The 22,808-nt window shown below is 39.9% G+C and overlaps 1 protein-coding gene across 4 annotated transcripts in view; it reads left to right on the forward strand.

Annotated features, from left to right (window-relative positions):
* Positions 1-22,808, forward strand: part of ATRX (ATRX chromatin remodeler) — a 70,266-nt gene that overhangs the window by 40,521 nt on the left and 6,937 nt on the right. For all 4 annotated transcript variants that reach the window (XM_053989930.1, XM_053989928.1, XM_053989929.1 and 1 more), the window contains 18 exons: positions 55-148; positions 661-769; positions 1,365-1,544; positions 1,916-2,057; positions 2,447-2,556; positions 4,402-4,548; positions 4,751-4,928; positions 10,107-10,244; positions 10,457-10,632; positions 11,622-11,739; positions 12,314-12,444; positions 12,737-12,825; positions 12,985-13,154; positions 14,029-14,182; positions 14,489-14,592; positions 16,140-16,248; positions 17,211-17,388; positions 18,709-18,903. In XM_053989930.1, coding sequence (XP_053845905.1) covers positions 55-148; positions 661-769; positions 1,365-1,544; positions 1,916-2,057; positions 2,447-2,556; positions 4,402-4,548; positions 4,751-4,928; positions 10,107-10,244; positions 10,457-10,632; positions 11,622-11,739; positions 12,314-12,444; positions 12,737-12,825; positions 12,985-13,154; positions 14,029-14,182; positions 14,489-14,592; positions 16,140-16,248; positions 17,211-17,388; positions 18,709-18,903 — 2,522 coding nt within the window. The remainder of the gene's footprint in view (positions 1-54; positions 149-660; positions 770-1,364; positions 1,545-1,915; positions 2,058-2,446; positions 2,557-4,401; positions 4,549-4,750; positions 4,929-10,106; positions 10,245-10,456; positions 10,633-11,621; positions 11,740-12,313; positions 12,445-12,736; positions 12,826-12,984; positions 13,155-14,028; positions 14,183-14,488; positions 14,593-16,139; positions 16,249-17,210; positions 17,389-18,708; positions 18,904-22,808) is intronic.

Genomic DNA, 22,808 nt, shown 5'->3' on the forward strand with positions numbered 1-22,808 from the left:
GAGCTGCTGGCTTTGCAGTGATACAATGAAATAAATGCTGCTTTCTTTTTCAAGTGAGCAGTGATGACTCCAATGACTCCGAGTTCCACGAGTCTGCAGTGAGTGAGGAGGTCAGTGAGTCTGAGGATGACCAACGGCCAAGGACAAGGTATGAACAAAGCTGAACTGTGCTTACCCTGTGTTTATTTCAGGTTTTAATAGTGCAGTTTATGCAGGGAGATTGTAAAAGTTAAAACACTTTGGAGCAGTTCTTAAAACCCTTGATGATATTTGTCTGTAGGAATTATAGAACGTTCATTTATTTTGCAACAAATGTGGGAATTTTGAATTTGTGCCACAGTAGGGGATACACAACAATTTGATGAGCCACTACAAAAAAAAAAATCAACAAAAAATGGACATTTTAATGCCAAATACATCACTGTCAACTGATGGATTGCAGTATAAAAGTAATGCTTTATAGTTCTGAGATTCTGTCGGGTTTTCTCATTGCTCTGTGTATCCAGTGGGCTGAGCAGGAAGGAATTTAGAAGTCTAACTGCACAAAAGGAGTGCATATCTTATTAATTAATGATGTAATACTCTTTTACCATTATTTTTCAGTGAGGCAGAGGATTATTATGGTTAATCAGTAATATTGCCTTTTTGCTTTTTTAATAGATCTGCCAAAAAAGCTGAGGCAGAGGAAAACCAGCGCAGCTACAAACAGAAAAAGAAACGAAGGAGGATAAAGGTTCAAGAGGATTCATCGAGTGAAAATGAAAATAAGGTGCTGTATCATGTTTTGAAATAATAAATAGGGAGTTCCTGTCTCTTCTGCCAGCTGCTCAGGGTATTTCAAAAACCTCTGCACAAAGTACAGTGAAAAATTAAAACTTTTCTCAGTGTCAATTCAGGCTAAAATTTGTAAAATGCCATTGTGGAGGTAAAGCATTGTGTTTGAACTAAAACTTTTCCTGTCTAGATCTTGATAAAAATGCATGATATTGAAGTAAATGGAAGTTTTCATCTAAATGTAGATGAGACAAATTGTAAATTAAGGCTTTGGTAGTGTTGGTGTAAGTAGGGGCTGATCTGATTTAGCACCACACAGGAAAAAAAGTGCTCTGTTAATAATCATTAGCTACTATCAAATGATAACAGTGCCTTCAGTACTGTCTTTGCACAGCTGAGCTTATCTCAAAATACATTACAGTTAAGGTGGCACTTCTTTTGTCAGACTTCTAAAAAAGGCATTTTTTTTCTTATTAGCTGAACTTCACCTGTGTGTGTAAGAATTTCTGGGAGCTTGTCTAAGAAAGAAGGGTTTGAGGGTCTATGCCATAATTTTCTTGCTAATGTGTATTTCACTTAATTTCTAATAGAGTAACTCTGAGAATGAGGACAATGATGACTCAAAATCTCCTGGAAAAGGCAGAAAGAAGATCAGGAAAATTATTAAAGATGATAAGCTTAGAACAGAAACACAAAATGCACTTAAAGAAGAAGAAGAAAGAAGAAAGCGTATAGCAGAGAGAGAACGAGAGAGAGAGAAATTGAGAGAGGTATGGTCTGGTTTCTGTGTAAAATTCTGTGAACTTGAGTTCCTGATGATGCTTCATTTGAACCTTAGTGTAATTTGATGAGTAATTTTTGAGAATCACTTGCATACAGCCTTATAAGCAACATGTTTTGTCTTCAGTTTCCTGCAGGCTGACCTTGGTAAGTTTTATTTGAGTGCTGTGACCTTAGACAGTTGTTTCAGTTCCCTGCTGCTTCACTTCAGTGCCAGAGTAAGTTGTGAGGCAGTAAAGAATTGAAGGTTTCTCTTTAGTAAATAAATTATGACTTCCAGTTCTGGTAAATCTGAAGTGTCTCAAATGCTGGGTGTTACTCATGTGAGAATATTGCTCTGCTGCCCTGTTTCTGTGTGCAGGTGATAGAGATTGAAGATGCCTCACCTCTGAAATGTCCCATCACAACCAAGCTGGTTTTAGATGAAGATGAAGAAACCAAAGAACCATTAGTGCAGGTTCACAGGAGTATAGTGACCAGACTGAAACCACACCAAGTAGATGGTAAGGAAAGAGTTTAAAGGAAAGAAAGATTTTTTTTTTTCTCTCCAGGGGCACAGCAGCAAATGCAGATTGAATTAGAATAATAAAAACTCCTTGACTGGCAAAACCAGAATGGGTCTTCTCTTCTCCCTGTGCCCAAGATCAGGCAGTCTGCATCCTCACAGGAACATTTTCCATCCCAGTTGCCACATCTTCAATGAAGCTGTAAATATAATCAAATTCAAGACAGAGATCATCCCACATACAACCCACTGGACTGAAATGAATCAATAATCATCCAGTTGCTTTCCTAAGAGTTATCATGATCTCAGTGATCACAGCTGTCTCTTATTGGGTAAACTTTAATAAAATGAATGTTTAATCAGAAAACTTTCAATAATTTTCTTCAGGTGTTCAGTTCATGTGGGATTGCTGTTGTGAATCTGTAAAAAAAACCAAGACATCTCCTGGCTCTGGCTGCATTCTTGCTCACTGTATGGGCCTGGGGAAGACATTACAGGTAAGAAACAAAATTCATTTCCGAGTGCTGTGTAGTTCTCTTGCACCTCAGAACAAGAAAACAAATACAGCTGGCAGGAGAGAGGCTCCAGGAACCTGTTTCTAAGACTGTGGAATAATCTTAAGCTGGTTGTGTTTTTTCTGCCCTCCTCATTCTTTTTTTTTTTTTTTTCCTTAAATGATTTATTTTCTTGACTGTTTTAAAATTAATTTGCTGCTACTGAAGTATAAGTTTATCAGATTTAGTTGGTTTTTATTTTTAATGCCTGACCTTGTGTGTAGAGTCAGGTGCTGGTGGGTTTGTGGGGATTTTTCAGTGGCACAGAGCTGAGGATGATCAGCGAGCTGAGGTCACTCACAGTATGACCAGTTCAGCAAACCCAGGCTGCAGCTGTGGTTGGGGCTGGTGCACAGCAGGATTTTATCTCCAGCTCCAGCATATCTAAAAATGTGCTTTGTTTAGGGAAATGGGGGTGACAGACACCCAGTCTGCAATTTTACGGAGCATTTCAGAAATCACCTTTGAAAGGTGTATTTTTACAGACCTGATCCTAGCTTAGCTGGTGTGGTTCTTGGGGAGTTAATCACACCTTTTAGTGGAGATTTGCAATGTTTTGCAGAACTGTTGTCTAGGGGACTTTTTCCACCTACACTTTACACACCATGTAGTCTGATGAAATAGTTACAGCAGAAGGTATTTTTATAGTGATCCAGATGTGTTAATGACAGTAATTTTGGCTGTAACTTCTTGTTAATCAAAGACAGCCATAGTTAGAAACATATATCAATAGAAGTGATTTTGAAGGCTGGTGTATGAAGCTGAGGTGGTTGTTTTTTCCATATGTGTCCATTTGCCAGTCACTGCTGTGCTCTGTGATTGTTGTTTAGCTCTTAAAAGAGCAGAACCAGCCATGAGTTCTAGCAGATTTTGCCAAGTGAGTAGAGATCAGTGAAATCAGGGAAGGTGGGGACTTGCTGGCCAGGACAGAGGACTGTGGTCATGAGACCTCCTGGGGAGTTTTGTCTTACACAGAAGCACCAGTAAATCCTTTTGTTTTAAAAGCACTTTGCTGCCCAGTGTTCCAAGCACAGTCATGCAGTTTAAAATCCCTCTATTAAATCAGAGTTGCCACATGCCAAGATTTGATGCAGAAGGAACTTCTGCTGTTGTACATCCAAAGTCCAGTGGGAGAGCTGGAGCTGCCCTGGGATCACTGACTCTCCTCTAGTCCTGCCTTTGTTTGCTGCTGCTCAAAACAGGCAGCCCAGCAGAAGCACTGAGTGACACCACAAGGTTTTGGGTTTTTCCCAGCCTCAAGGAGGTGTTGTCATCCTCAGCACACAGCCAGGCTGGCTGCAGGGTCAGTCCTTGGAAAACACTGCCATAGCCTGCTGCAGAGCTCTGCTGAGAGAATTTCCCTTGAAATGCCTTGAAAAAAGTGTGAGAAACTGCTTTAAGACTGAAGTTCACTTTTAAGAAACTTAACTGTGAATTTATTTTATGTTTGGGACGAATGTTGGGAGAAAGCTTAAAAACAACCTGATGGAAGTGTTTAATTTATGAAAATTATTGGTGGAATGTAAAAGGAGGGTTTTCTATGAAATCATTCAGCAGTTCAAAAGTATCTCAATGTGTGAAGGATGTGTGCAGCCATGGAACAAAAGTAAAAAGTGTATGAACTCCAAATACACCTGCATGAAAATGTATAAAAAAATTCTATTTGTTTAACCAAAAATATATTTAAACAAGAATGTTGTTATTAATTTAATTACATAATTGAATGGATAACATTTTTCTTTCTTTCCTGGTGTTTATTTGGTGTTTTGCCTGTTTGTTCTCTTGCAGGTAGTAAGTTTTCTCCACACAGTCTTGCTGTGTGACAAACTGGATTTTCGGACAGGTCTGGTCGTGTGTCCACTCAACACTGCCTTGAACTGGCTGAATGAGTTTGAAAAATGGCAAGAAGGTTTAGAAGATGAGGAGAAACTAGAGGTAGGAGTCTTAAAAAGAGTTCTTCATGAAATAACTGGATGATTTGCAAAATTGGGAAGCTCCACCACTTAAAATAAAGGCTAAGAAATGTGCTTTAACTGTGTGAAAAATCTACTTGCATTAATACATCAGAAGGATTAAAAATTAGACCACTATAGAATATTTTAAGAGGAATTAAAGGGTTTTTTTTTCCCTTTGGAAGGTCTATGAGCTGGCAACTGTGAAAAGGCCTCAGGAGAGGAGCTACATGCTGCAGCACTGGCAGGATGAGGGAGGTGTGATGATCATTGGCTACGAGATGTATCGAAACCTGGCACAAGGCAGGAATGTGAAGAGTAGAAAACTTAAAGAAATATTTAATAAAGCTTTAGTTGACCCAGGTAAGTGAAAATGTATACAGCTTGTATAGTTTGGACTTCCAGGTTTATGTATATGAGCAAAGAAAATAAACAGTGTTGGTAAGATTCGTCAGATTTTCTTTGTGGGCTTTTGCTGAGTTACAGAAATTTGTTCAGAATCTCCCCCATCTGCTTTTGTAAATAGGTTTCTGTAACAGTCTTTTCTATAAAATCAAATGCAAGGAATATATTCTAGAAATTTTTCCTATTAAGTATTTTTATTTGCTGCCTTTGCTTCCTTTGCAAATTTGAGGTTTTTGTTGGGAACCCAAGGCTGTTTTAATCTGTTAATTTGTTACAACCACAAGCTCTTTTGTCCTTGATGGAAATTTACCACTAAGGGGGCAACTACACATGAAAATAGTAGACAATGTACCTTACAAGTGTGAAAAAACAGTGTTAATGAAGTGCTAATTAAGGGAATGCAGATAAAGCAGTTAATTATTTTTTCAGCCTTGGGAAACAGATGTCTGGTTTGAGCTGAGCTTAGCAAATTTATGTCAACATGTATGGAAGCACTTGAAAATATTCCAAGTTGATATAACTGATTTCTCAGGTGGTCCCCAAAAAGGACAAAAAATTATAACATTAGCAAGGTTCACTGAAATAGCAAAATTTCCCTAGAAATTCTGAACTGGCAACTGATACTTAAAAATAATATAGGGTTATGCAGAATGTCTTAAAAACTGGTTTTAAGCATTTTTACAACTTTGCTGTACTGTTGGTATTTCTCCTTGAGAATGCAAGTATGGAAGGCAGAGTAAGTGGAGCTGAGTTTTCTTGGATTTTAATTATCTGACTGGACTTCACATTGACAGTGTGTGATTGATTTTCTTCTTTGTTTCCTTTTTATGATTGGTAATTGTACTTGTTGAGCTTGATTTTTGTGAAGTTTCCTACTAAAGTAGGGCTGTGAATTCTGTTCTAACAGACAAAAGAGTTTATTCTAAGGGGGAAAATAACTTCATGATTTTTGGCATTGGCCAAGTGGAATTGGCATCTCCAACTCTGCTGAAATGCTGTTGGAGCAGCTAAAACATTCATTAATTTTCTGCCAGCTTGACTAAGTTATACAGTGGCTGTGGAGTCAGGGAAGCTCCAGTACAGCAGCTGATGAACTATTGTAACTATTTTTGTTGATATATAATGTGTTGATTCCACACACATCATTTAAGCAGTGAAGGAAATGCACTTCTTGCCAATGGGTTTTTTGACTCGTTCTACCTAAGCTGTAGTTATTAAGAACAAAAAAAAAAACCAGCAACAAACCAAAAAAGAGGGGGGAACCCTATTCTGTCAGTGCCGTTCTGTATCTGATTTTCTCAGGATATTGCATTTATTGGGAATATTGTCAAGGAAGTGAAAGCTAAGGGAGGAAATGTGTGAATTGCTGTCTCAAAGTAGTGGTGACAGGACAGTAAATCTGTGTTCAGTGGGTCTTGTTCTGGTACAGTGATAAAATGTTATACAGTAACTAATTTTTGGGGGGGTTTTCCTGGTGCAAAATGTAAGGGAGGACAAACATAAGGGTTGTTACCACGTGTCTTTACAGCAACATTGTCCCTTCATGGATTTGTGTTTGTGTAACCCCAAAAATACTGGACTGTGGGATGTTAGGAGGAGACAGTGACTGGTGTAATCTTCCCTGTCCCATCCCATGGTTTTTCCATCCTGCTGTGTTCCTGTTCTCCTTCCAGAGCTCTTCAGACACTGGGACAGAGCAGTGTTTGGGCTTAGGTCATGGCTTTGTGCAGTTTGAATTGAGTGTGGAAGCTGCAGCACAGGACCCTCACAGATTTTGAATAATTCCATATGAACATGAAGCCTCCTGTTCTGTTCCCTTCTAGGACTGGTTGATAGAGTGCAATCAGGCTGTTGGGAAAGTCAGCCTTGAAATAACTCCTTAATTATTTTTGTAGAATCATGGAAACTTTAAGGTTGGAAAAGACCTCCAAGGTGGAGTGCAGACTCACCGTGCCCACTAAACTGTGCCATGATCTTCAATGATCTTGAGGTGGTAGAATCACCATCTCTGGATGTGTTTAAAAAAAAGACTGGACATGGCACTTGGTGCAATAGTCTAGTTGAGGTGTTGGGTGTTGAGGTGTTAGTGCATAGGTTGGACTTGATGATCTTCGAGGTCTCTTCCAACCTCATTATTCTGTGATTCTGTGATTCTGTCTACTCATTTTTTGAACACTTCAGGGGTGATGACTCCACCACCTCCTTGGGCAGTTCCTTCTATGCTTAACCACTCTTTCAGTGAAGAAATTCTTCCTAATATCCAGCCTGAACTCTCCTGGTACTACTTGAGGGCATTTCATGTTGTCTCATCCTTTTCTCTATTTTAACTAATTGCAGAAAGACAGAAGTGTTTGTGTCTTTTTGCCCATTAATTTTTGGAGCTGTTTGGATTGGCTAAATGTGCATTACAAGGTTCTCACTTGTTTCTTGCTCTCTTGGTGGGTCAGCATGGACAGTTGCAGATTCCAGTGCAGGAGAAAACCACAAACTGGCTTCTGCTGGGACTCGAAATAGGGAAACCTTGGCCTCTGGGACCACTTCCCATTCCAAAAGCTGCAGATCTGGGATTTGAGTGCTAATCTAACGAGATGTGTCTGGTGAATACTGCTGGGGTGAGATACTGTATAGGAGAAGCTTGTGTTGCACTGTCAAGGGGAGCAGAGGGGGAAGGTTTAGCCAAAGTTTATGGGTGGAGGAGTGATTTCATTAATTAACCAGCTCAGCTATGTGGAAGAATGGCAGGATTTTATGCACATGCAGGGTTTCCAGGCTGCCTTGTGCCACTGCTGAAGGGCTGTTGGTTTTTGATCACTGCTGTGCTCTGCTTGAAGAACTTCAGTCCCTTTTTAAATTTTTTTTTTTTTACTTGTTGCTAATAACAAAAATTCTGGTACTGTTTAACTCGGAGACTTCTCTTTAACTCACAGTCATATGAAGTTCTTGTAGTCTTTAGAGGAACAGGAGAACTCTGTGTATATATCTATATCTATCTAGCCTTTATGTATTTTAATATATTAACATGTGCAAGTACAGTAAGAACAGTGAGAAGATGAAGACTTTGAGGAAGGATTGCATGAGTAGGGCTTTTTAGCCTAGAAGAAAAAACCAGTTAAACTGACAAATTTTCCACCATTTAAGAGCTGGTTAATGAAAGGAGTGTTGTCTGTCAGTTGGTTTTGACATGATTAGGAGAAAGGAAAGGGCAGAATTTATTCAGATTTGTAGCAAATTGCAGTGTTTTAGCATGAGAGAGGCTGTGGAGTTTCCCACTTCTGTCAGGTCTGCCCCTTTCGCATAACCCTGATCTCAGATGGAGAAGATAATCTAAAATGTTCCCCTGAGGTCCCTTTAAGCTTTACATTCCTTTATCATATTTTGAGGAATGTTCTGTCCATAATGATTTGCATTTGTGTTTTGGAAGAACAAGGGAAAAACCCCACAAATGGATGAAAATCCCTGCTGCTGAGCTGTAGCCAAGATTTTAGTTCAAGATATCAGTGCTGCATTTCTGCCAAACAAACCATGAATAATTGTACTGAGATAGAGTTTTTTCATATTTTTACTGTCATTCTCTTACTCTAAAGAACAGGTTTTGAGGCGGTTTTTAAACTTAATTTCTTTAACTTCACGTGAATGAATCACAGTAGTTAATGAAATGAAGACTAGAGAAAGGATCTGTCACTGCTGGAGATGGTTACTTCCAATTAAAGGAAGGCTTTGTGTGTAGCCACTCAGTGGTTTTCATTCTTGTCAAAACTGGGAAGGTACAAAAGTCATGAAATAGTATGGGGAAATGTTTCTGTGGCAGGTGGGAAATTCAGAAATGCATTGGCTTGGACAAGCCTAAATGCATTTGGAATTCATAATTGTGGATTTTCGTAATTGTCTTCTAGACTTATTTTGAAAGTTTGGGGGTTGTTTTGTTTGGATTTTTTGCTTGGAAAGAAATACCTTCTTTATTCCTTTCTCTTCACATGTAAGATTCAAATCACTTTTAAATGACCTTAAAATGGAATGATTAATGTGACTGGCACTGGTGTGTGTGTAGTCAGAGGTGTAATCAATTCTCTGCTGTTGATCACTGCCCTAGAATTAATTTTATTCTTTAGAAGGCAGTCTGGTTTTAGCCTGAGACAAAATATTCTCAGTAAATTATAAAAGATTAAACTGTCCTCGCTGACAAATCATCCTTTGCTCCTCAAATATTGGCCTTTTTAGTGCTGAATTGCTGAACCCAGCTGGTGGCTTTTATCCAAGGTGCAGCAAATTGACATGAGTTGCTTTCAGAGTTGAGAGTGCTGGAACTGAGGTCAGGTTTAGAGCTGGTAAAACATTTATTCTGAGTTACTACTTGGATCCTAGAATATCTTTTACTTCATTTTCAAGGAAAGAAATTCCAGAAATTGTGCTAAGTCTGAAAACAATTAAGAGGAAGTCTGTTCTGCCAAGTTGGGTATTATTTATCTTATTATTAGAGTTGCTTTGCATACTGTGGGAATGTGGTGTGTTTTTGACATTCCTTGTGCAGCTCACTTAAACCAGACTGATATTTTATCTCCTGGAAGAAAGCTGAGGACATTCCTGAGGTGACTTTCAGCTGCAAGGTGGCAATTCACTTGTCTGTAATTCAGATCAAATCTGGTTGTGTTTTATATTATCTAAGACTTCTGATTGCACTCTGTCCCCCAATTGTTATTCTTGCCTTAATGAAAAATTTCAGGTTACCTGTTTTTTGGGTGTTTTGGGATTGCCCAAGTGTCAGTAGATGGCAGCCTAAAGCTGGAGAGAAGGAAGTTTTACTGAGTTGTGACAGGATGGATGGAGGTGCAGCCATGCACAACCAGCAGCAGGAATAGACCATTTAAACAGGAATATGCTGCAAATCTGAGTTTAATCCTTGCCATGAAGACTTTACAAGCAACAGCTTTGATTTTACCAGAGTGGCTCCTCTGAATGCTTGTGCAAAGGCTGAGTGAGAACTCAATCAGTGCTAAAAAATCTCACCATAAAACACACAAAAAAAGTTAAAAAAAAACCCAAAGTAACAGTGGCTGAACAAATTTTGGATACTTTAGGCTGTCAGGTTCTTTGTGGCAATGAAAGATTGTGGAGAGATTTAATATTGTTTCTTTCCAGGTCCTGACTTTGTGGTGTGTGATGAAGGACACATATTGAAAAATGAAGCATCTGCTGTCTCTAAGGCAATGAATTCTATTAAATCTAGGAGAAGAATAATTCTGACAGGAACACCACTGCAGAATAATCTCATAGAATGTGAGTAGTTGTCTTTTATTTCCTTCAGTACACTTTTTCCTGTCAGCCATAGAAGATATATTTAGTTTGACTGGAAGAAAAGGACTTGAAGCAGTGCAGCTGCATGCTAAATTTCTCTGTATTTAGATGTGGCACATTTATTTTCTGTTTGCATTAATCCCAGTACTGTGCTTTCCACTTGGAACCACTCATGTGTGATCTGTTTCTCCTAGACCACTGCATGGTTAACTTCATTAAGGAGAATTTGCTTGGCTCAATTAAGGAGTTCCGGAACCGATTCATCAATCCCATCCAGAACGGGCAGTGTGCAGACTCCACTCCTGTGGATGTCAGAGTGATGAAGAAACGTGCTCACATCCTCTATGAGATGTTGGCTGGCTGTGTTCAGGTGAGAACAGTTTGTCCCTAACTCATCACTTCATTCCACTGCAGGGAAGGAGAGGAATTCTTTTGTCTCACTCCGATGAAATCACCCAAAGGCTGGTAAACTTTTGATTTGAGAGCTCCCTAAATCTTTTAACTTAAATATTTTCACTGATTGTTAGAACCCTGCATTATTTGTGACTAGAAGAACTTCATGGTTTTTCTCCAAATGTCAGTATATTCTAAAATACAAGTATTTGAGGATACAGCTACTTCCTGCTGGGAGACGAGAACATTTTTTGGTAGAGTAGGACACAAGTTGTTCTGAAATACTCCAGTTTAATTCCATATGCACATTTAAGAGCTGCCTTAAAGTCTGCACAGAACATTGCTGGTCCATAGTTTGTCACTTATTTCTCAATATGTATTTTTTCTCATCTGCGAGAATCAGAACAAAGGAAAACAAAGAGAGAATGAAAATTATTCAGGTTCAAAAGGGTGAAGAACTTGTTACTTTATAGACCTTAGATAAAAAAAGCTTTGGATGGAGCCCACATGGATTTTCTCCCAGCCCTGTGCAGAGCAGATCCTGTCCATAGAGAGCAGCTCTCTTTTGTGGTCATTGGGTGAGTGGGGAGCAAGAGTAGTGTCAGAGCCAAAAAAGCCCAAAACAGAAGTAAAATCTGGTTTTAGTATTCTTAAAAAAAACCCCAAAAAGTAGTTCCCAGAGCAGCTCCTGGAGTTGCAGTGAACTTTGCAAGGACTTGGAACTGGGCATGGGCTTAGCAGGTCATAGACTTTGGCCTAAGAAGCACCTGAGTGAGCCAGGTGGGTTCCTGCTGCTGGGCCTGGAGTAAATTGTATTTCCTGGGCTGATTTTTCCCCTCTGGGGCTGAAAGCACCTGGATCACTATCATTGATCCACAGTGCTTTGTCCTTTGAGATGCCACAAGTCCTGAAGCTCTCAGGACTTGCCATGTTTCTGTGACTGAGGCAGTGTTTGTAAAATTGCAGAGGAAGGATTACACAGCATTAACCAAGTTCCTGCCCCCCAAATACGAGTACGTGCTCGAGGTGAGGATGACCCCGATCCAGTGCAAGCTGTACCAGTATTACCTGGATCATTTGACAGGTATGTGCCTGCAGCTCTGATGGCATTTAATAAGGGGCATTTTGCCACAGTTGCTAGGTAAAAATCAACTTTTTGAACATTGTCCTATGCACTAAAGTGCTTGGACAACAAAAAAAATAGGCAGGGGTTTTTAGGGGTTTTTTGTAGTAGTAGCATACTGCAGTGTTACTGGTCATTAAAGGTAGCTCAGATTAGTCAGATTCATTGAGACTTAAATGCAAATGTTATTTTGTGTTTTCCCCCTTGGGCTGCTTTTACAAAACCTAAATAGTCAAGTCTGTCTTCTTAGGAGGATTTGTGTGCATTGCTGTCCTGGGGAGCAATGTGCTTTTATGTAAGAAATATAATCATGTTTCCCATTATCAAGAAAAAGGAGAAAATCTAATTTTGACAGCTTTAACTAGGAGAAAAAATGGCTGTGAGTGAGTAATTCGATCCCTTTTACAAGAGATGTTGCAGTATGATGTGCAGCTGGAAAGAACACTCAGATGTGCTCTGCTGGGCTCTTCAAAGGGGAGCAGAGTGTGGCAAACTCACTTCAGGGCTCACTCTAAAACCTGAACTTTATTGTCAGGTGTAGGTGGTGGCAATGAAGGTGGAAGAGGCAAAGCTGGAGCTAAACTATTCCAGGATTTCCAGATGTTGAGCAGAATCTGGACTCACCCTTGGTGTTTGCAGCTGGACTATATTAGCAAAGAAAATAAGGTAAATTAGATATATCAAAATACTCTCACTTGAAAGCTTTCCAAATAAGCTCTGCCAAACTCTAGGTAAAGTTTCGTCAAATTAATGGAAATCTTTGTTGCTGTGGGGTCATTTTGCTGCTGGTTTTGCCATATTTTTCTTGCTGGGCATGTTGTCATTGTTAAAACATTCTGCAAGGCCAGGCCTTTGTAGAAGTTAGCATTGTTTAAATGAAGAGTAAGCAAATGGCTAAAGGTTTAATAAAAGCTCCTAGGTGAACACAGTTAATAATTTCTGTTTTTTCTCTTTTGAGGGCTACTTTGATGAAGACAGCATGGATGACTTCATAGCTTCAGATTCTGATGAAACTTCCATGAGCTTAAGTTCTGATGATTATGCAAAGTAATTGACCTTTTATTTAGTTTGTTGGTGTTGTTTCCCTTATAGAACTGAAGTGATTTCTATAAAGTGAACGTTTATTTTGTAATTTATGTGTCTGTTAGAATATGTTTTCTTTCAGTGGGATTTAAAAAAAATAATAGGGTGTATGATGCTTTTTAGGAAAAAAAAATCCAAGGGGAAAAAGGTGACCAAAGAGTGCAGCTCGAGTGGAAGTGGCAGTGATAATGATGTTGAAGTCATTAAAGTCTGGAATTCAAGATCACGTGGAGGTGGGGAAGGAAATGTGGAAGATCTTACAAACAACCCAGCATCAACAAAGTCAGAGGAAGGTGAGGATGACACGGAGTGATGAAAATGTGAGGCAGCTTCATTTTGCAAAAGGCAATTTGAGAGGGTTGTCAGGAATTCTGCTGTGTGGCAGAATGGCAAATTCCTTAATTCACAGTTACAGCTCCTGCTACTTCTAATTATGTATTTATCCTGGAAAAACAAGAGGCATCCACTTAGAACTCGGGGGTTTTGAGACAGGGAAGCTGCACAGTGAAATTTTTTAATTCAGCAAGTACAAAATTATATAACCTGGAAGATTAATGGAAAGATTAGGAAATATATCTGTCATAAGCTGTTGCATCTGGAATTTGAATTGGATGCTGAGCAAGCAGATCCAGCGCAGCAGGAACACAAGAACTCTTTAAAGTTGTTATTCAAACTTCTTACAGCTGCACACTTAATTTTTGGTTTTTTTTTTTTTTTTTTTTCCTGTAATAATCTAACTTTTGTCTTGTATCTGGTATCACAGAGATAATTTTCTGATTCTGTTATTTCATATGTGTCTAATCTCTTTCCCTAAGTAATTTAAAATTTTTGGGAGAGTTCAGGTGAGAAATCTTTTTTTTACCCCCATCCCAATGGCAACATCTTGTAAATGTGTAAAGGGTGCAGGGTGTTGTATGTAAAACATTTACAGAGATTAAATGTGTTAAAGGAATTACATTACAGGCAGGCTGAGTTTCAGTCTCTGCATCCCTTAAACATTTAACTCCTGTAATTGCTGATAGTGCAAAGGCTGTTTTTTCTTTGACTCTTTTCATACCAGTTAAATCTGATAATGAGGGAACAATTCTGTAGTTCAGACATTCAGAGCATTTAAATGAAGACTGTGTTCTCGTGTTTGATTTTTATTTATTTTCCTTTTTTTTATAGGCAAAGCTACATCCTCTTCCAATCCTGGTAGCCCAGCTCCAGACTGGTACAAAGATTTTGTCACTGATGCAGATGCTGAGGTGTTGGAGCATTCTGGGAAAATGGTGCTGCTCTTCGAAATTCTTCGAATGGCAGAGGAGCTGGGAGACAAAGTGTAAGTTCTGGAAGTGTCATTAAAGACTTCAGGAATATATTCTATTATAGTCATATACATATAAAATATATTAGTCTGACAGTGCTCCCCATCCATCCACTCTTCATTCTGCTGTTTTCTGAAGCTGACAAGCATGGTACACTCATTTTTGTCAGGGATCTTCCCACACCTGCATGTGCTCCACTGAAGTCTTGCTCTGTTTGTCTCAAAGGTCGTATCAGAGGGAGGAGGGAACAAAAATGAAGTGGTGCAATGATTCAAACAACTCCAGAGATGAATTCTGTGTTTCCCTGTTTCTTTTATCAGTCTAGTGTTCAGCCAGTCCCTAATATCTCTGGATTTGATAGAAGATTTCCTGGAGCTGGCTAACAGGGAGAAATCTGAGAGAGATCAGCCTCCTATCTACAAAGGTGAGCATCCCCTTCAACAGCTGCAGTGCTCAGAACTCTTTCACAAGTCTCTGTTCAGTGCCCCTGGAATGGTTTGAAAACAGTGTTTCCATTAGGATTTGCATGCTCTGGAGTGCCCCTGAGGCTGGCAGGGTTCTTGGGCTCCCCTGCAGGGAGGTTTCTGCTGTCCCATTATGGACTCTCTGATTTCACTCTGTATCATCCAAGCTTCTTGTAGCCTAAGCAGATTAAATGTTCACATCTGAGAGAAGGCATTTTGTTCAATTCTGCACAAAAATGATGTTAAATTCTGGTGTGTGGCAAATCCTGATCCTTCCTCCTGGGAGAGAGAAAGTGAAGGGAAATGAGGTTGCTTTAAACCAGCATGTAAAACATGGAAAATGTGAATTTAGGCTTTTTATGCACAGCAGCAGTTTGGCTTATGGATTTCATAGGGAGCAAGTATTGAATTAATTATTATCCTAGTGATGCTCAAATGGCATGGAATGCTATTCTCACTAAGATGTTTCCAGAGCTCCTGAGGGTGCTGTTCCTCCTTTCCCAGAGTTTCATTCCCAGGACATGTGAATTGAAGAACTCCTTCAATTCTGCCTTTCCTTCCCAATCTCTCACCAACTGTTCCATGTGTTTGTATTTAAGAGACAAGGGAGAAGTGTCTCAGTGATGGCGACTGGAGATCTCCAGTATGTGTCTCTCACAGATTTATTGTTCCTGCCTGTTGCTTCCTATTCTGAATTTTGTCATCTCAGACATTACAAGGTGTCTTTTTTAGGAGCTGTGCCTTTATTCTGAGATTTTAAAGAGGTTGGGGTTTTTCATGTGTGGTAGTTCTGGCCAGCAAAATTAGATCATGGCAAGGTTCACCTTTCCTGGCAGAACTCACCAATCTGCCTCTCACAATGGATTGAGTTGAGCAGTGGTGCTCCCAAAACCATTGTTTTCTTTATGAGTGATGGCTCAGGGATATTAATTTTGTGTACAAATACCTTGATGGCCAGAGAAAATGGAGGATTACTGAGAGAAGAAAATCCTCCATCAGCTGTAGTTATTTTTCCCCCCAGTCTGACAAGAAGTTGCTGTAACTCACAGGGTCATTCAACCCAAAGATTTTGCTGGATTTCAGTTCCAAAATGAGTTTGACCTTTGAAATCTCCTTTGGAGCATTGACTTCTCAGTGCTGGCTGTGTGGGAGACTGGCTGACACTGATGCTGTAATGTGAACCTACCTGGATCCATTGGAAAAGTGCAATTAGTGCTACAGCACCTAAAGATGAGATGTAACAACATCTTTGGGACATCTAAAATTAACTTTGGCTCCAAGTTAAGGCATAGCTCTGCAAATTTATAAATACAGCTAGAAAGTGTGAAAAATAAGAGGACTTCCCCCCACCAAAAAAAAAAAGCTCAGGGTATTTGCAAATAATTAAATTTAAATTTAACCTCAGAACTATTTTTTATTATAAATTTCTGTCTTTAAGTTCCAATTGGTTACCAGTCTGGTTATTTACACCATCAGCATTTTCATAACTTGGCTGTTGCATTTACAGGTGAAGGAAAATGGTTCAGAAATATTGATTATTATCGCTTGGATGGCTCAACCACAGCTCAGTCCAGAAAGAAATGGGCTGAGGAGTTCAATGATGAAACTAATGTGAGGTGAGATCTCTCCTGAGATTTATATGCTTTATTTTCTCCTTTTTCTTTCTTTTGTTCCCTAATTATTATTACTTTTATTAGCTTAAGGACCTCAGGACCAGGCAAATGATCAGAACTCAGACAGAAGACCTGCAGGAATGTGTTCCTGACTTCAGATGAATCCCATTGTACTCAGCAGTGTTCCCTTGCTATTCTCATTGTCCTGTAGATTGTAACCAATTTAAATCAGAGACAGTGTTTTTATTGCAAATACTTAATGGATACAAGGACCTAGGAAGGGGGTGGCCAGGAGGCTGCAGTCTCTGGGCCACTCAGGAGCAAATGAATTCTTTTAGCTGCCTCCAGAACTGGCTCCCAGCCCTCCACTGCTCCTCCAAAATGGGATTTTCAAGTCTGATTTAGACAGAGAGGTACAAACTTGTATTTGAATGAAGTAAAGGAGCTTCACCTTCCTAGATTTGTTCAAAAAATAAAGTATGTAATCATGGTGCAGTCTTTTATAATGTGCAGGGGAAAAATGTTAAATTAAGAAGTGAACTAATCCAGTGTTAATACTTTTAAATAGTTTATTCTGTCAGGTCTCTGTCAAGAACTGGTTCCAAGGTGAACCTGAGTGAGGTTCAAAAAACCTGAAAATTTGCAGGCCAGGGAAGAGTTTCAATGGCATGGAATCTGCCTGTTTAAAATTATGGTTTAATTTGATATAACTAATTTCATTAGAGCTTGAAAATGCAAACCCCAAAGCTTTTTCTTCCCCGCCAGTTTTTGTTAACAGCTAATTTGCAAAAGGCCTTGATGTGTATTTTTGGGAGTGTATGTTTTGCTAAAAGCGTTGTTCTTCTAAAATCTGCATCTGTTTTATGCTTAATACATTATTTTAATGAAGTTTTAGAGTTATTTCAGTGTATGAACAACAGTTATTTTCCAAAATACTCAAATTTTGCAACTCTTCTCTGTTCCAGAGGCCGCTTGTTTATCATATCCACTAAAGCAGGTTCCCTGGGAATAAACCTGGTGGCTGCTAACAGAGTCATCATCTTTGATGCCTCCTGGAACCCCTCCTATGACATCCAGAGCATCTTCAGGGTTTATCGCTTTGGGCAGAACAAGCCTGTGTTTGTGTACAGGTTTTTGGCTCAGGTATGTTCCTGGCTGCAGTTTCTGTGCTGTTTCATCCTGCAGTCAAATTTGGGAGCTGGGACTGTGGGGGCTGTGCCTGTTATGAGCTGGTGTTGGGGTCTGTAGTGATCCAAGTTGATCCAGTCATATTCCAGCTTTGATCTGGAGCAGCTCATGAAGGAAAGAGTGGTAAAATAAATGACACATTATTTCCTGTAGAGTCCCCCTTGTCTGACACTTTGTGTAACCCAAATTCTGGAATTCCAGCAGTGATTCACATGTCCAGACTCAGAACAGGAGTCTGAGCCTTTTTAATTTGCACACCACTAAAATCTCTGAATGGAGCAGTCCCTGCAGAGGATGGTGCTGGTGTTGTTAGGGAATAGCCCTGCTCAGGGCAGCTCCTTCTGCAGACCCTGATGGTCCAACTGCAATGAAACCACATGGATACAAGTGAATTCTAATAAAAAGGCATCCAGTCCTGACTTGAAAACTCATGTCACACCCTACAGATGTTTAAGATGGGTAATAACTCGTGTGGACACTGATCTCTGCTTTATGTAAGGCCATTGTTTCTGTTAGGAAGTGCCTCTTCAGCTTCTGGTTCCTCAGGTGTGACACAGGAGCCTGGAGCCCTTTCCCAGTAGCACTTAACCCTTGATCCAGTCACTCTTTCCATCCCAGCTGAAGCAGATCCTTGTCTGGGACATGTTACTGTCACAAACAGGGTTTTTCTTCAGGCTTCAGTTTATTTTTATAGTTTTCTCTGTGCACTTTTGAACTGTTGATATCCTTTTTAAATTAGGCTGTTCAGAACAGGCTGTGCTGTTCTCGTCCTTCTCAGTCGTCTTTTTTTTTCAAAAAATAAGTAATTTTCTTTTTTTTTTTCCATCAAAGATCTAATTTTTTTGTACACAGCTGTGGTGAATTAGGTTTGACTGCCTTCCTTCCCCCCTCCCCTCCACCACAGTGATAGGGTATCTGTTTTCCTTTTCACAGGCTGCTCAAAGCAGCAAAATAAGGTACATGCTGTGAAAATTGCCATTTTTTGGTCAAAATCCTACTTTGGGGAATTAAAGCAAAACTGGATCTCTTAAAAACACCACTAAAAGACCAATTTTCTTCCTCTAGTCAACAGCTAGATGACATCTGTCCCATGCACAGTCCCTGCTGTGCTGCTTCCAGCAGGTTTTTCCTTTTATTGCTCAGCAAACAAACGGCTTGAAAGTGGTACAAACACAGTCACAGAAACGAGGCACAGAGAACTGCTGGCTGGTTATTTTGGCTTTTTTACACCTGTGAGTATTGCTGTGGGTGAGCAGTGGCTGTGTGTGTGTTCAGGGAACCATGGAGGACAAGATCTACGACCGGCAGGTGACGAAGCAGTCGCTGTCCTTCAGGGTGGTGGACCAGCAGCAGGTGGAGCGGCACTTCACCATGAACGAGCTCACCGAGCTCTACACCTTCGAGCCAGACCTGCTGGATGACCCCAACTCCGAGAAGAAGAAGAAGAGGGACACCCCCATGCTGCCAAAAGTGAGTGGTGGCCATCAGCAGGAATTTTGTGCTCTAAAAATAACCTGGGTCTGTTTAAATGTGTTCCAGGTTTTTAGCGTAGAGCAGTGCTGGCCACATGGAGTGGAGGTGAAGAGCAGGAAACACAATAAAATCCATAATTAATACAACAAACTCTGTAATGAGCTGGGTGAGGAGTTTCCCCTCAGTGTCATTGACACAATGAGAGAAAGATACTCATTAAAAGACCCAACTTTTAAGTCAGAACAAAGACCCTATTTCACACATTTTGAATGAATAGAAGCTTTACTGCATGAAACTGTGGAAAATTCAAATTAGCATCTGAGTGGGTGTTGGTGAGACCCAGCACAACCTCAGTTTGTGAGGTGGCACTGGAGGTAAGAGTCATCTTAATCCATGTTTTCCTTTGCCAGGACTTTTTAGGTTTTAGTTCCCAGTTTAACTTCCTTTAGTAGAGATAAGGGAGGAGTTGCACTTAGGTAAGAATAAACTTTAGGGGAAAGAATAACTGGTTCCATTATTTTATTATTCTTTTTCTCCAAGTCAGTTTATATTTAAGATTAGGCTGTGGGTTTATGTTTCATTTATAGTTTCTGTGTTTGTGGGCTGCTAAAGACTGATTCATCCTTTAGCTGCTGTGGAATTCTCTGCTTCTTGCCACTTGGAACACATCAGGGAGTGGGCAATAGTTCATGAACTGGTTAAATTTCTGTGGTTTGCTCACTCTGCAGTGTCTGGGCATTATATTATATGATTAGTAGTATTTTATCTTTTTTTACATTCTTAGTTATTTCATGCTTTGTGCATTTGTGCCTCCACAAACAGAGCCAATGCATCACCATTTGCTGATGCTGCTTCTTATTTTAAAACATGTAAAAATAACTCAAAAACTTGTGAAGCAATTGAATCTGTTTACTTGAAACATTGATCAATCCAATGCAATAATTATATTTTGAAGGCTTCTGGTTTTCTATTACAAAATAAATCAGTTAATGAATGTGTTTATAAACTCAAAACTTGCTCCATCACTCAGTTTTATGTATTAAGTTCCATATTAATGCCATCATCAGTGTAAGGTTTGTGCAAGTCAAGTGGAATATGAGCTTTTAACCATTTCCTGCCTGTAAATAGAGCAAATCTGGGGACTGGAATTACTTTTGTGTTGTCTCATGGTTTTAGCAGATGGTATTTTGTCCTTTTGAAGATGTGCATCTCAGTACATGCTGTGTGCAAATTTCTAATTCCTTTTTGTTTGATGGCTGAAAAGGCTGTAAATAATCAAGTAAATTCATCTGTGCAAGGTCCCTCAGCCATGAACTCAGTTAGCTCTTCCTTATTTCAGTGTGATTTTAGCAAAGCTGCATGATTCAGCTTGGTTATTAATCTCCTGAACAAGTAATTTAACAACACACAGCATTTTTTTAGGTTGATTAAAAAATGTATTGATATGAGCACATTTTATTGTGACATCAAGTAATTACATAGCATTTAGAGATAAAAATTCTCTTTAAGATCCTCTAACATGAGGGCAGGGTAAAAATATCACTTTTTGTGCTTTTAGAGTGCAAGGGGAGAGCAGAGTCCTGAGAACATGGGGACAAGGAGGTTTGAAAATGCACCTTTCAGAGCCGCCCCTTTCTGCAGAGAAATGAGAACAGGAATTAGGGGAAATGTGTTCCACCTTTTTCATCTGAGCATGAATGTGGAAAAACCTCTGGGGATAATTGGTTTTCTTCTCAGAAACCTGCCTGGCTCCAGTAGCATCCCACTGGAGTGGGAAGGGTCTTCAGGAGTCCTTGAGCCAGGATTTGTGTGGGTTGAGGAGGAATCATTCCGAGCTGAGTGCTGGGTTCTTCTGACTTCTTTTTAACTTCCTGGATGGAAGAAAAAACCAAATATTTAATTCTTGTGTTTTAAATGGGATGGGAGAATTCATTCTGTATTGTTTAAAAGTCAGCAAGTGAAGAAACAAAGCCTGCTTGGTTTTAAACTAGATCCTTGAGAATTTTGGCTTTACAACATCCAGCTTTGAGTCCAAGAGCAGTTTTCTTGGGAAATGCTGTTAAGAGGGGAGAAGGTATTGAATGCTTTTATTTTCTACAAAAATGACATATGTGCAGTCTGTTGTTTTTCCTGGAAGATCATTCAAGTTTCATGTCCAGTTTTAATTGGAGCAGCAATTTTCTGCCCTCTGTGGTCTAACAAGACCTCAGGGTGTGGAGATCCTCAGGGAAGAAGTGCCTGTGGTGCTACAGCCTCAACTCCAGAGCTCCAGGGCTCTGCCCTCACCCCTCAGAAACAGCTTCTGGTCTTCAGCTCTGCAAATACCTGGGGTTAACAGAATATTTGTAATACCAGTGTGGTTCACATGAATTATTTGCTCTAAACTTCCATTGTTTGATTTCATTCATCCCCTATCCCTGCCCAGCTGGAAAGGGCTGCTTTGGAATTTCAGTCCAAAAGAGGTGTCTTAAGGCTGAATGGTCACTTGGTCACCTTTGCTGTATTTAAGCATGGAAATAAGGACATTATAATTTACAGAATAGTTCAGTACAGTCCATGGGCTGGACAAAGGCAGTGCTGGGGCTCTGGGTGTCCCTCAGAACTGGCCCTGGGCTCATTCCCCATTCCTCATGCAGGGAATTAGACTTGAAGTCACTTTTTTATTGATGTGAAATGAAAACTCGGCTCAGTTGAGGTCATGTAATGCAGATTGGAAAAGCAGATTAAAATCAGGTTCAGTGGATATGGATATCAGTGTTTTATACTACCTCAGGACAGAGACATGTGGTATTCTGTGGTTCCATACTCAGGGACAACTTGGTGAATTTTGATCTCAGGCTTAGAAGAATTTGCTTCTTATTTAATTTTTTTTTTTTTAACTTTAGTATTAAATGTTCAGCTGGTTGAGAAAAACCTGTGAATTACAACATAACTTGCATTCCTTCATGGAAGATCTCCTTTCTTATACACTGATCTTTCAGTAGCATTTAATTTCCATCAGGATTTTAAAAAGACAAATGTCTTTTTTAAAATTCAAACCTCTTTTTTTCAGTCTCTCTTCATATTTTCCTTCATCCACGAGGATTTCATCCTAAAGCTTACAAACCAATTGATAATCATTATTCTATCAACATGAAATAATTATTCTGGTAATAAATAATTATTCTGATTGTTTTTTATGTGTAATGTGGATATATTATTTTTTTTATTCTAAGATTGAACTAAATGCATCCCTGTTTTCAAGCTCCCATCATTAAAGACAGCACAAAATAAAGTTTAGGCAAAGAAAAGCAAAGCCCCAGCTGGATGTCATTTAAAGCCCTTTGGAGGCTGTGCAGGCTGAGGGAGGCTGGGTTATATTCCAGGGTTGTTTGCAGCCCTGCTGTTCCCAGGGCAGCTCCTGCACCTCCAGGAGCCTCCTCAGCCACCTCCTCTGGGCTTTGTGTCACCCCATCCCTGGGGTGTCCCTGCTTCCCTCCCAGCACCCCAAACCCCCCATGCTCTGGTCCCTGTGCCCAGCAGTGCTGGTGCAGACCCCACCCGGGATATTCTGGGAGGAGCTGGTGGTGAGGACAATGATTCACACCAGATAGGAGAAGGGTGGGACAAAGAGCAGCTCATTGATAATTGGTTAATGTAATTAACTTCCCAAGCACACAGAAGCAAACAGCTTTGTGGAGCTGCTGTGACAGAACCCCTGGTCAGGACTTCCCCACGCAGTTCCCAGAGTGGCTGCAAAAATCTCTGGGTACTTTTTTCAGTCATGGTTCAGCTGAGATTATAAAATGCCAGGGTGGGACGGGCTGGATTTCTGCTTGTGCAGACCCTGGCACAGTGAGGGCAGGACCTGGAGGGACTCAGATAACTGCTGGACTGGAATTCCTCTCAGGAATGGTTCAGTG

Source organism: Vidua macroura, chromosome 14, assembly GCF_024509145.1.
Source record: "Vidua macroura isolate BioBank_ID:100142 chromosome 14, ASM2450914v1, whole genome shotgun sequence".
Classification (NCBI taxonomy): domain Eukaryota; kingdom Metazoa; phylum Chordata; class Aves; order Passeriformes; family Viduidae; genus Vidua; species Vidua macroura.